The 14839-nt window shown below is 35.6% G+C and overlaps 1 protein-coding gene across 1 annotated transcript in view; it reads right to left on the reverse strand.

The window, feature by feature from the left end:
• Positions 1-14839, reverse strand: part of LOC100891510 (apoptosis-inducing factor 3) — a 37758-nt gene that overhangs the window by 16575 nt on the left and 6344 nt on the right. The window contains exons 3-14 of the mRNA XM_030991411.1: positions 13692-13810; positions 12528-12687; positions 11880-11989; positions 11264-11373; positions 10668-10712; positions 7935-8016; positions 7040-7152; positions 6286-6464; positions 5717-5847; positions 5167-5282; positions 4318-4530; positions 3086-3203 (exon numbers count right to left, since the gene is read on the reverse strand). Of these exons, the coding sequence (XP_030847271.1) occupies positions 3086-3203; positions 4318-4530; positions 5167-5282; positions 5717-5847; positions 6286-6464; positions 7040-7152; positions 7935-8016; positions 10668-10712; positions 11264-11373; positions 11880-11989; positions 12528-12687; positions 13692-13731 (1417 nt within the window). The 5' untranslated portion in view covers positions 13732-13810. The remainder of the gene's footprint in view (positions 1-3085; positions 3204-4317; positions 4531-5166; positions 5283-5716; positions 5848-6285; positions 6465-7039; positions 7153-7934; positions 8017-10667; positions 10713-11263; positions 11374-11879; positions 11990-12527; positions 12688-13691; positions 13811-14839) is intronic.

Raw genomic sequence — 14839 nt, forward strand, 5'->3', positions numbered from 1 at the left:
TTCAGATGGACATTAGAGTAACATTTTCATGGAATTACTCATGCTATTTTGGTAATGATTGGTTTCAATAATTGCCAATGTCAATTTATGTTTTATTAATATGTCTTCAACTCTGAATCACTGCCATTTTTCTTAATGATGAAAAAACTTTTTATGTTATGTTTGATAATTTCAAACATGACATAATTTTCTTGCCATTGTCGATTAAGAATTGTAATTATGTTTCCCTCATGAAATGTTCATTTTACTTTCTTTGTACAGTGTATTATTTTTCCTGAAAATGAAAGAGCTGAATGTTCCTGCGAGTTATTTCTTGCTATCTAGGTTGGGTAGTTAACATGATCCTTCAAATCATATTTCAAACGATCGATTTTGTGACTTCGTCTTGCCAATAACTGTTAATCAATCATGGGGATATGTTGTTAATCTGTCTTTGCATCTTGCCTTCATACTTATACAAAATACTTACTGGGCTTGATGTATAGCTTTGGAACTCATTCTATTTAGTTTATTAAATGGGTTATACTAATATAGATTTGGAAATGTATCCATGCATGTCAAGAAATAGAGCTTTCCAAGATTACCAAGATTATTTTAACCTATGTGCCTTGGTTCAGAAGTGAAAGGGCTTGAACGTAAACCAGACGCTGAATAATTTTTACTGAAGTAATGGTACTAAAATGTGAAAAATAATGGTACTAAAATGTGAAAAGTACTACCTCTTGCATGTCAAAAGATGTTGTAAATAAAATATATATCTTTCAGTGATCAATATGAAATCAATGAATCTGAGTTTTAATAATTTTTTAAGTATGTTATGATCGTTGTATGTTGGTATGTAAGAGATAGTTGAATCATGATTTTCAATTAATGGAAATATTGATTGAGGAGTGAAAATTAATGAATAGAGAATGGTATGACTGATTGAATGAAGAGTGAAAATGAATGAATGAAAAATGGTATGATTGATTGAATGAGGAGTGAAAATGAATGAATGAAAAATGGTATGATTGATTGAATGAGGAGTGAAAATGAATGAAGAATGGTATGATTGATTGAATGAGGAGTGAAAATGAATGAATGAAGAATGGTATGATTGATTGAATGAGGAGTGAAAATGAATGAATGAAGAATGGTATGATTGATTGAATGAGGAGTGAAAATGAATGAATGAAGAATGGTATGATTGATTGAATGAGGAGTGAAAATGAATGAATAAAAAATGGTAAGATTTATTAATAATAACAATAATATTGGATATTTATATAGGTTACATACACACCATGCATGGTGCTCAAGGCGCTCCATCTATACATGTTTGATTCATATCGTGGCAATAAGACCCTGGCAATCAGCCCCCCGTAAAAATACCTCCATGGACAAATACCCCCCCCCCCCCCCCCCTCCCTAAAATTACCACCTATTCTTTTAAAGATGAAGTTGAGTTCTGGTCATGCGATTGCATTGTGAAAGAAACGGTGTGGAACCGACCAGAAAAGGTTGATCATCTAGCATATAAGAATTTGTGTGTATTGCAAGGTTCTGGAATCATCAAAATGATAAGAAATTTGGCCAAGTCTTGGTAAAGTTACAAACACTTGCACAGAAAGATGTATATGGGACTACACGAACACGTGGCGTAAAAAGCCGGCCCCCCCCCCCCCCCCCCCCGATTTTTACGATGTTACATGGCTACATGCATATTTAGAATATGAAGGCATTTGAAGAGCCATGCTTTTCAGGGAACATGTCTTAACTGATGTTCTTTCACACTTGCATAATAAGAATGAGTAATGCTCACAAATTATTTTTCACCTCTTCCCAGAACTCAACCTTCTCTTTAAGGAAAAGTCCACCCTGCAAATAAGTTGGTTTTAATATAAATAGATTTTTTTTTATTATTAATATTTGTTTTTTTTTTTTTGGGGGGGGGGGGGGTAATACGTAATTAGCCAATACTCAATTGATTGAGGAGTGGAAATGAATGAATGAAAAATGCTGTGATTAATTGAACGAAATCCATGAACATTTGAAAGAAATATTAATAACTCATTGATTGACTGACAAGTGAAAATGAGGGATTCAATCAATGATTGAATGGACAATATAGATAGTGATTGAAAGAGGAGTTCAAATTAAAAATGGTATGAGCAATTGATATATGATTTATTCATTGAATGAGGAAATGAATAAGAAGGGAAATTAAAGGGTTGATTGGAGAAATGGAATGTTTTACTACTGATTAAGATTGAAACAAAAGGTTGTTTGATAGAAAAGTAGAAGAAATTAATCAATGACAAAATTCATATAAAAGGAACTGGTAGTTCAATAATGCAAAACATGCATGGTAAAACTCTTCAGGCAGCAAACAGAGTCATTTCATTTTCGATAAAACAATTATAAAGATGAAAATGGAGTAAATAATGAATAGTTATAAGAAGTCCTTGGTCTGGTCAAGTTTTCAATGTCTGCCTAACGTGGTATAACAAAACAATCACAACTTACAAGTAAAAATAATCAAAGATAAAAGCAACAACCAAGCAAAGAAGGTAATCACTAATCACCCCTGTCCACCCCCCCCCTCCCTTTCAAGAAAAAGGAACATGAAACCAAAAGTATTAATGTTCATCAAGTGATCAAACATGTGGGCTGTTTGGAATGATGGAACGCTAACAGTAAACATAGAACCTCAAAGAACATAAATCAATGTTAGTACAAGTGTATGAATGCTATGTGTCGAAACAACAAATAAAAGGCATGAAGAATGCAGGAGAAAGAAGGCCAAGAAAAGAATTGACAGAATCAAAAGGGCAATTAAAAAGAGAAAGTCAGGCAAGATATATAAAATACCCCTGAAAGCAACAGTAGATGGGTAAACAAACAATGTCAATAATACATTTCACAGGAGCAAACACTTCTAAAAAGTGCAACATGGTATTTATGCTCAGAAATAAAAAAAAATGTCATCATAATGTTCACACCTATGGAATGGTGATGCGTTTTTTTTCCTGAATTGCACGACTTTCAGAAATGTTTGCGACTATGCTATGAAGTAAAGAACTAACAAACTAAGATGCAACGTTACCATGTCCATGAGCTATTTGCCAGTGACCTATGTTGACCTCTCTGTTGTCAGCCATTGCTAAAGGAAACGATGCTATGTCTCCAGCTGCATAGATGTTAGACTTGTTTGTCTTCATGTACTGTGTCGGATCAAATAGATGGAGAAGTAGCAATTAAGATGAGAATAAGAAAAGAGGATAGGCATTAAAATTGAAGCTGGTCCAAAGTTTTAAAGGTAATACAAAGTTTTGGTATGGGGTCATGAATTTGGTTCAAATGAACATATTGGAACATATGAGATTTTACAATATTCAATGATCGTTGTCGCTGTTGAAATCGAGTCTTAAGTGGTGAAATTGTAAATAATACTTTTCATGTTGTATAGCTCCCTCTGAAGACTGATATCACTTTAGCTTTAAAACAATGTTTTCTTTTACTCCAATTGATCGATTTGCTATTCCTGTTTGGAAATTATATATCAGACAACAATATTCTGAGATTTTCATGGTCGCAGCTACCATGGAATGGCCTGATACATGTAGGCGCTACTTGAAATTGAAATATTTGAAATTTAGCGGGAGCACCGGTAAATTTTCAAGTGCTTATAATACGTCGATAGGGGCATCCAAATACATCAACATTTTGAAGAATTACTATCCATCCAATTTTTTTAATTTTTCAAAACTTTGCATTACCTTTACCTATACTCGAGGAACCTGTGACCCCAGAATGAAAACTACCGCTACCCCCCTTTTGAGGAGATCCGACATTTGTGCCGACAATATTTTGCTCCAAACTTTATTTTGTGAAAGATATGAGGTTAAGGTTTTGGTGAAGTGTAGTGGTAGTGCCCAGGGATGAAGTTAAGAATTTGACTAGTGCAGGAAATTGACTGTGGGGCAATTGTTGCCAAAGGATATATCATACAATCTACATTGTATCCCGGGTCGGCTGCTAGCAAGAAGCCCGTAAGAACTATGTATTTTCAACTGTTCTAGGACACCTAGCCCCTGGACATCCACCCCCCGGATAACCACCCCCAGTCAACTACAGTACCCCCTAGGACAACTACCCCTTAGGGCAACCATCCTCTAGGACACGACTACCCCTGAGACAACTAGTCCCCGGACAACTACCCCTGGACAACTATCCTAGGGGGCAGTTGACTGGGGGTGGTTATCCGGGTTGGATATGATATCAACGGCAATTAATCTTCCTCCATCGATCCGTGAATCACTCCGTGATATAACCTACCTTGTCCACACACACTGCCCCATGATCCGTCATCTTCAAACCGCTATCACTCAGGAAGTCCGTTGCCGGGGTAACACCTACTCCGAGGACACAGACCTCTGCAGCTATCGTCTGGCCATTCTTCAGGATGACCTTCTTGAGCTTGCCGTCTTCACCTTTGAACTCTGACACGCCGTTATCCATCACAAACCTGACTCCTTTAGATTCAGCAAGCTGGGAGGAGATGAGATAACAAACAGTATAACATGGTACGCATATGTAGCACATCAAAGGGTCTCCTCTAATCTTATATTTTCTTAGATGAAGATGAAAATAAGATAGATGTGTACCGATATATTACACAGAATATTTATGAAAACAGAAATGCATCAACAATATCCCCTTTCTGAATGTTTATGAAATATGAGATATAAATACATAAATCCAATGTGTTATCATCAATATAATTTGGGCAAAGCCATGAGAACTGTAGCTACACACTAAACATATGTATGAAGTATAGCCTTGATATCACAGTTCATGAAAAGAGTTATTTCAAAGAAATTTCATTAGAATGTCACAATCCATTGGGATGTTTTTCAGCATTCATTTTCAATTTAATAATACGTGTAACATTATTTTCCTGCTTTTTAGATTGGATGTGACAAATAAATTTAACAGTTGCTCCTGGAACTATTTTGTCAAGGATTTAGGGTTGCAATTGGGCTTCAGGTTAGGATTAGGGTCAAGTGTTGGGTGCAGGTTTGACATTGGTTTGTGATAGAAACAGTTGTCAATGGGGCATATGGTGTATAACCATCATTCATAACTGATTCATTTCTAGCTAGAAAACAGGTTGGAATGACGTACCTTCTGTAATGCCATGCCTACTTTCTCTCCTAGTGAGGCTTTGTATGGAGCTGATCCTCTCCCTATGACAGTGATACTGGCTGATTTATCTGACAAGTAAGCTGCTACTTCCATGCCTGGTAAGAAAGACAACAAAGATGGAATCAACGTTCAGACACCACTGAATTCAAGATCACAACAAGACTTCTTCTTACTTCAAACTTTTATATTCTTAAATAGACATGTGCACTCTAGCCTTGATAAACAAGTGAGTTGCTGCTTTACAAGACACATACGTGCAGCATTGAATGTCAAGCTGCAGATATATAACAGGATCTCCAATTTCAGTAAGACTCAGGGAAACCTGCCTTTCTTACATTGGACACTGCTGGAGGAGCAAAGTGATATCAATTATCAAATGAAAACTGTTTCTATGAGTGCCTTCTACAGGCAAGCGGATCACCCTGCAATGATTTACTTTAGATTAATTGGAGAAAGACACTGGTCTTTGCAGTAGTGTGTACATCACACCTGCTTTATGTGAATAATAATTTGTACATTTTCTCCTTACCAATGAATGAAGTTCCAACGATGACAACGTTCTTTCCCTGTCCCTTCTCTGCTATGGAGTTTCCATCTTCAGGACTTCGTAATAAGCATACTCCATCCAGGTCATTCCCTGGTACATTGAGTGATCTAGGTCTGTCAAGGATGCAAAATGACAAGGATTATGGCTTGCTCAGTGGTGTAGCTATGGGGGAGGGAGCAAGTGCACAAAATTCAAATGGCTAGAAAAGGGGAAAGGGGGGGGGGGGAGAATAAAGAGAAAAGGCAGACAAAGACAAGAAGAAACTGGGACGGACTCCTGCACCCTCAAACACTTAATTCAGCGAGAAAAACTGTGGCAGGCTCATACGTTACACTCGTCTCTAAGGGTTCTACAAAGTAACATTTTTAAATGATAATACATCCTACCATCACCTCAGTCACACCAATGAGACCAACACCAGGCAAACAACAGACCAAACAAAAAATTACATTATATAATTTACAATTTGGTTTGGAATCAATTTTCGTGGTGTGACGAGGGTATTCATAAGCTGGTCTATGACAGAGAGATTTTTGTTGAGGATGACATACTTGCCGCCCGTAGCAATGACAAGGTAGTCAAATGAGACGTTCTCTCCGTCTAGGAAGGAGACTGAGTTGAGGACAGTGTCTATCGATGTGGCTTCCTTCTCTGTCATGACATTGATGTCGTAGATGGTGAAGAAGTCTGCATTCCGGAGTGCTAGAGATTCAGGTTTGGAGTCCATCGCCTGTCAGTGTTAGATACATGTACTATAATTAGGTTTCATGTAATACAGTCATAGGTCATTCAGTGGTTGTCAATCATTCCTGTGTGACTCATGTGATATTTCAAGAAAATATATGTTTATTTAGTAAAGGTAATAAAATATTGGATTGGCTTTCAATCATCTTTCCCATATGACTACTGTTGGCAACCACACAAACGTTAATGGAATATTTTGTAAGATATTGGTAGTTTTTAAATATATGACTGGATATCTGACCAACAAAAATATTTTTCTTGCACAAAATGCAATTTTAGTGACATGACTTGGGTACTGTTTCAGGGCTTAAAAATGGTCTCTTGAATTTGTTATGACTTGAGGAATAAGGACAGGTGACTCGTAAGACATAGTTTATTTTATCTGCTCTGCGTAGAGGTTTTGCATAAATCAGCTTTTAATTATTACTTTTGCTAATTTAACATGTATATAGTAATTAATATCAGGGTGGGTTTCCCATTAACTGATCTTGAATTTGTGGATATGAATTTTGTTCTTCTTGACCATAACAAAAATTGAAATCGGCTTAGTGTTCAGCTTACCTTGCTGAGTTTTGGTCTATCATAAGGAAGATGTTTCTCTTTGGTTGCTATGATAACCTGACCTTTGAATCCTTCTTGTCGTAACGATTCAGCACATGTGACTGATGCTGCACCTGTTTCAATCAAATCATGTGAAAAAAGTAATTTAGTTATCAACTGTAGATGTGTCTACATGGAGTAAACCTGCTCGCTATACTGGGGCTTATTGTTGACACATTTGCAAATGAGGGTAAAGGTACTCCTAGATAAAAACAGGGGTGCACATATCAATCAACTTGAGACAGGTATTTATACTCCTGTCCTGTTGGCAATGGATGGAACAAATAATAACATTACACTCTTTCTGGATCATATGCACACCACACCAGACTCTCTTCATTTCTAATCAAGAATGCAAGAGTGAGCAAGACCCACAGGTTTTAGGGTTTTAGTTCCTGACAACTTGTTGGTACACTCCATGGATCAAATCACTCTTCACAACTTCCTGTGTTTATTATTTGTAATCCTTTTTTTGTTTGTATTTTTATTTGCCAAATAAAGACTCATAATAGGCCTGTCTTCATCAGCTCGAGATTGCAAAATAGCCCACTCTTTCTGATTTGGGAAATAATCCAGAAGTTACAAATTGCGGCTTCATCAGCTCGAGACCCGATCTCGAAAATTGAAACTTGAGCTTGAGAAATTAGCTCAAAATATTTTGCTCAGCATTTGTGGATAGTGGAGTCTTTGGGCTGGTGAAGATACACCAGACTAATAGGGGGATATTTTGCAAACTAGCCCAAGATATCTTTGGATGATTATCTTGACTTAATATCCTGCTAATTTCGTAATCTCGAGCTGATGAAAACAGGCCTTATGATTCTTCAAGATAATTCCAAGGAGCCCTTCTACTCACCTCCACCTATGATGAGGGCTGTCTTGTCATCATCGGGTGATCCGATACACATCGTCTTTACTCTCTTGTGAGAGGCGAAGTCCTACAGAGATTGATTTGATGGCAGAGGAAAGAAGAGAGAGAGAGAGTGAGAGAGAGAGAGAGAGAGAGAGAGAGAGGGAGGGGGGGGGGTGACAGACAGAAAGAGAAAGGTTGATAGAGGAAGAGTGAAAGAGAGATAGAGAGAAAGAGAGAGAGAGAGAGAGGGGGGGGGGAGAGATATGGAAAGAGGGAGATAGAGAGAGAAGAGGGGGAGATAGGAAGAAAGAGAGATAGAGAGAGAAGAGAAAGAGAAAGGGGGAAATAGGAAGAAAGAGAGAGAGAGAAAGGGGAGAGAGAGAGAGAGAGAGAGAGAGAATAGAAAGACAGAGTGGCAGACAAATAAAGGAGGAATTTAATAGTATTAGATCAATATTTACCTACATGGCAATAATATAGCTGTATCATGCTACATCGTATTTTTGTAAACAAATGCTCATGTGGTTAAAATATTCAATACAGGTATTGTAAATGTAACTGACGGTAGTAAGTCACTAGCACACTAATTGCTTATAAATGCAATAAAATGTATCATATTCCCAACAATGAGCTACCAGCATATGTATACGGGTATGTTTCTTTATAATGATATTGCCTCCATGAATGTATAATACAGAGCTGCCAACCTTGTGCAACCAAAAACAGGAACCATGATGGCAAAAAAAAAGGAATTCATTAAAACAAAACTTGTAACCACGCTCAACACACTTCCAATGCAGAAATGTCCATTACTCATTTTTGTTTGTTTTTTGTTGTTGGTACTATTTGAGAAAAAACCCAGAATAATTCCAGAAACAAGGGAAACGCTCTCGGCGGTCTCGCATGCATTACGCAATTCAATATGATAAAAATGAGGTTGGGACATTATTTATAGGCAGAGTGGCCCATTAGCAGGCCCCCCCCCCCCCAATAAATGAAATCCTCTGAATATAATCAGCATTTTGAAGTGAGTACTGGCTAAGAATCATCAGAAAAATTATTACTATAATTCATACCAAGATTGATAACTTTAAAGCCCAAGTCCACCCCAAAAATAACTTACTTTCAATAGAACCAGAAAAATCAGACGAACCAATCAAACAAAGTTTGAGCAAAATCGGATAACTAATAAGAAAGTTATGAATTTGTAATGACATGAAAAACTTTGAAAATCACTACACAAATTGGCAACTCACTCATGAGTCTGTGACGTATGGTCCTCACTATCCACTAATTATTTTCTTTATATTGATAATATTAATTCCCTATTTTCACCCTAAGAATCTTATTTCTTCACACCAGCACCCAAGTTAGATTGTTAGTAATATGTTTTTGTGTGGATGCACAAATAAAGAGTAATTTTTGTAGAGTTAAATCATGAAAAATTGAAGTTTGATAAACTATTTATATAAAAATCAATAATTATGAAATACAATATTCAGAAAATAGTATCAATTCTTAAAAATTCATAACAAATTCTGGAAAATGTCATGCATGCAATATGATGCAAATCATAGAACCTGGGAAAAGGCATGGGGAAATCAAGTTTTGGGGGATAAAAAGGGAAATTAATGGGATTAAACTATATAAAGCAATTGATGAGTTGTAAGGACATGACGTCACAAACTGATAACCATCTTGGCAATTTGTGTTGTGATTCTCATTGTTCCATAGTTTTACATACTTTTTCAAAAATTCATAACTTTCTTATTAGTTATCCGATTTTGCTCAAACTTTTTTTGATTGGTTTGTCTGATTTTTCTGCTTTTATTGAAAGTGAGTTATTTTTCGAGTGGACCTGTCCTTTAATGGAATATAAACAAATACTAAAAATTGATTTATTAATTCTCCTATTAAGTTGTGAAAACATAATCCAAGTCTACTGACCTAAAATGACCTTTGACCTGGACTTTGTGGCCTTGAAATTGCGTCATGTGATTTGTGATATTTGATAACCCTTGTGTACAAGTTTCATGGAATTTGAACAAACGCTTTTGAAATTATGCTAAAAATTCAAAATCTTGAGGTTGATACCACAACAAAGACTAAGTTTGCAGACCTGAAATAACATTTGATCTTGACTTTGTCACCTAAAAGACTAATCACATGATTGATGATACTTGATACCCCCTATGTTCAAGTTTCATGGAATAGGAATGTATACTTTCAAAATTGTAGCCTTTTGTTAAGTTTTTTATGTTGATGCAACGACATAGTCTAAGTTTGTTGACCTGAAATGACCTTTGACCTTAACTTAGTGACCTGAATTTCTACTCACATGATTGGGGATACTTGATAACCCTTTAGTCTAAGTTTCATTGAATAAGAACTTATACTTTCAAAATTATATTAAAAATTCAAAAACTTAACCTGAGGTTAAGTTTTCGATGATGATACCACAACATAGTCCAAGTCTGTTGACCTGAAATGACCTTTGAACTTAACTTAGTGACCTGAAATTCTACTCACATGATTGGGAATACTTGACAATACGCAGACGAGACAAAAACGTTATGGTTGGCAGCTCTGTCATAGTCTCGCATGGGTGATATCATTCAGTTCAATACATAATCAAATAATGGAATGCTCATGTGATGCACCCAGTATAATATAAATAACCATTAAACCATGTCCCAGGCTGTTTGGAGTGATTAGTTCTACATGTAGATTAGTTACCTTTGAGTTTCCACCGACGATGACTTTATCTCCTTCTATCCTAACCTGAAAAGAAGCAACACACAGAACAAAATAAAAATAAAAAGGGAGCTGGTATCAAATTAAGAAATGAAGATAGTACCAGTAATCTGCTAATACATGTAAGTTCACTCACGGAAAGGAAATGATATGTTACGCTTGTACACTGATTCTTGTACACTTAGAATTTGAAATTATACACATATAAAGCTCATATGCATGAATTGCATGATTTCGGAAAGTGTAAAAAGTATTTTCCAATATAAAGAAATGGGCATGAAATTTCAGGCATATAATTGGATTTTCAACTGAGAGTTTTTAATCCCCCAGCTATCTCATTCAAACAATATATGACAAACAAGTTTATTTCTTACAGGGCTACTATAGAAATAGTCAAGCAAATATTCATTTCTACTCCATGAAATAAAGTGCTTTAACACAAATCTTATTTTAGGTTGTTTTAGATCTGTGACATATCCAAAATTAAACATTACCAGGACTAATTAACGGAGCTGTTTAATTGGTCCATCACAATGATCTTGTTCAACGATTTACTTGAGATATACACTAAAACTAACCTCAAACTTTGGGACACTGTCCAATCCTGGGAAGTCTTCTATATCCCCCGTCTTAGTACTGAAACATGCACCATGCCATGGACATCTCACACGGCCATTACATAATGCACCTGCAAGGGGAAGGAGAAATAAGATGGAGGGCAAGACTTGATTTGAAGAAATACACTTCAATAAGCAAACAAAATAAACAAATTTTAAATATAAAGGTTAGAACACACTCCTCAAAGGGGCATCAATTGATGCTTCTCAGAATTATTGCAAAATGAATTCAGAAGAATAAAGAAGTAAGAAAGAGAAGAATGACAGAAAGAAAGAGAGCCTGAAAGAAAGCATTTACACAAAACTTGAGTTATTCAGGATACTTGTCACAGCCAGCCCCTTAATATCAAAAATATATATTCTACAGGGTCAGTAAGAATCAATTCATGAATGAATAAAGCAAACCAGAAACAAGGTGTTATAACATGCTTTGATAAGGCAATTAATAGCTAAAAGAATGATAAAACTGGGAGGGGTCAATTATAATGCATCAATTATAATAATTAGATGGCATTCTTACAAGTAAGTTTCTTTATACTCACAACCCCAGTTATTAATCTAGTCATTTGTTACTTACCTTTAACTAGAGGTGCACCATAGTGAGTACATTTGTGTCCTATTGCACTGAACTCTCCTAGTTCTTTGACAAGAAGAGCTTTTCCTTTTCCCACATCCACCTCTCTCATCCTGCAAAATCAATTGTGAATGTTAAGGTGTTAATACACAATCAAGGATGACTATGGGGAATAGGAGCTACATACATGTATACATGATTATCTATAATCTATATCAAGTAAGAAAACATATTGTTATTCATAGGTGGAATAACAGTAAGTAAAAGATAAGACGACCAATACAGATCTAGAATTACGCAGCAGAAACATATCACAGGGAAACAAACATTGCCTGATAATCAAAAGTACTCTCTTACGCACAAAGGGCATTTTATTTTTCCTGCTCATTTATTAAATAGAGAAAATGAAATTAAGGCAAAACTTATATGCATCAAATTGACATAAATGAAATGTATACAATTTTTTCACTCAAAATAATCCATTGCATTATTCCGTAATCAATGGAAAATGTAGATAATGATTGTAGGTGGCTTGTGCAATGACTGCTTTAAATTGTAGCTTGTTTGAATCTTACTTTCTGTTTTGAAGATTTAAAGTGTTGAAGAATTAATTTTGTAACTAAATGACAAGTTAGAAGAATCTGAACTTACTCTCCATCCTTCATGTCATCCACCTTACACACGACAGACTCCACTTCTAAGGGCTTGGCTGGCTTGGGGGTTGCCTTAGGGCCAGCACCAGTCCCATTAGCCCCACCAGCACCACCAGCACCACCAGCACCACCACCACCTGTGGTGACTCTTACATCACCTGTATGAGTGGATTGATCATGAGGGGGTGAAGGGGAATGGGTGGGGTCAGAGTGAAGGGGGGTAGGGGAGGGCAGGGTTGAATCATGAGGGTGATTGGAATGTGAAACACTAGTTTGTACTGATCATGCAAATGGTTTCAAAGAACATGCATTTTATACATATTTGCAAATGAATGTATGTATGAAAAATAAAATAAAATATGGCCATATAAGGTACCAAAATACAAATTAAATGTTCAAAGACATAGGAAACAATCAAATGTTGAAATAACCATACAAAGTTGATAGGTTTATACATGGAAGTACGTGTACATATACAAAAGATAGATGAATGAAGCAAAATTTGTACCAAACAACATAGGATGTGAGAATACGATTGTGTAAAATATATATCATTGATTATGTAACAAAAAAATTAGAACAAAAAAATATGTTTCCACCAAAATGTTAATAGATTTAATGAATAAGAAGTAAAATGGCATAAAAGATGTCCAATGAGATCGTGATACCATCCATGTAATGATAACAAGACATGCACAATGAGAGTAATAATATTCATACAATAGGTACCATGGTGTCGTTTATCGATTGGAATTTATCACATTCCAAATGACAGAAGAAAAAGAAGGTGGAGAAAAATAAAACAAGGAGTATGTTAATATCTTCTTCTCTTTTTTATGAGAGAGGCTGGTCATATCAATAAATGATACATACATGTACATGTATACGGTATGCAAAATCTAGATGTATATGACAAAACATCTTGCAATTTTGCTTCACATTAATATACATTCAAAAACGATTTGTTGCTTTTGTTATTTCATTTATATTTTCTACAAAAGGATATACTTGTACATGTATTTACTGTAGAATATAATTTGATTTTGGTAATTTAAACATTTTCTATTGACTTCAACATGTGCTATCTCAGATTTAATACTAAATGGGTCTTCATATTTGTTGAGAATGAAAGAATGATTCTTTCTGTCCATTGAAACCTTACCTTGGCTCACTGTCCCATCCTTAGATGAACACCCTCCCATGATTCTAACTTCCGCTAGCTCTCAAAGCTTCTACTCAAAGTTACATGTATACCACACTGGTATCCCCGCCACAAGATTTCTGTGAGAGAAAAATCATAAAATTCACAAGACAAAGTTATACATACCTTCATCATGGTTAGCTGAATTCTCAGGCTTACTCATAGTTGTATTTTTATGGAGGAAAGATCTGAAATTTGGAATATTTATGATCCTTTTCACGCAATCAGAGGTTCAATGTTGAGCTACATGTATGCATGCACAATCAGTTCGAAAAAATGTCAAGTCACAGACATGAATCTATTTATGCCTCCTCCTAAAAACAAAATTTTCCCCTGAAAAAGACCTTTCCATTATAAAAATTTCCCACTTCACGATTCAGTGAACGCATTGACCACAAATTAAGTTGGAAGGCCATCCATTCAATGACTTGTTGACCCAAATTGCCGTAGTTCCTTGAGTGGTGTTGACAATCATAATACATCAATTTATAATCATGGATTTTGCCCCTCTGAAAAAGAATATCAAAATACAACCAAATATAATGAGACTTTGAGTTCACTAGACCTCTACTAAAAGCTAGTTACATTCTTTGTTTTTAAAAAATAGATAAATATTAATGATAAGAAAGATTAAATAAATAAAAAAGTAAAAGCTGCAGAGCACCAATTTTATATCTCAAATATATCTTGAGATAGCTCTGCAGGGCTTGAAACCCCTGTTATCCTACTCAGTCAATACGACCCAGAGGAAATAAGTCCAGTGTAAATTAATATTCAAACACACACAAAAAAAATTATTACCAGTACCTATGGTGACAGAAATTCTAATCAAGTAGATGTACTATTCCTCATTAAACATTTTCCTGCATATTACGGTTCTAGGTTCATGCATCATTCGTTGACAATAGAATGAATATGCTGCACAGAAGAGTAATATAATTCTATTGATATGTTCTGATCTTGCTCTCTATCATCACCCGAGGAACCCTTCTCTGAAATGGCAATATTGATATGATGAGGGTGATATACTATATATTTCAGGTCAATTACTTATGCAAATTCCATCATCATCCAGTAAAATTACGCACTACATGTCCCTGAATCTAATT

The sequence above is a fragment of the Strongylocentrotus purpuratus genome, unplaced genomic scaffold, assembly GCF_000002235.5.
Source record: "Strongylocentrotus purpuratus isolate Spur 01 unplaced genomic scaffold, Spur_5.0 spur5_scaffold_2, whole genome shotgun sequence".
NCBI lineage: Eukaryota > Metazoa > Echinodermata > Echinoidea > Camarodonta > Strongylocentrotidae > Strongylocentrotus > Strongylocentrotus purpuratus.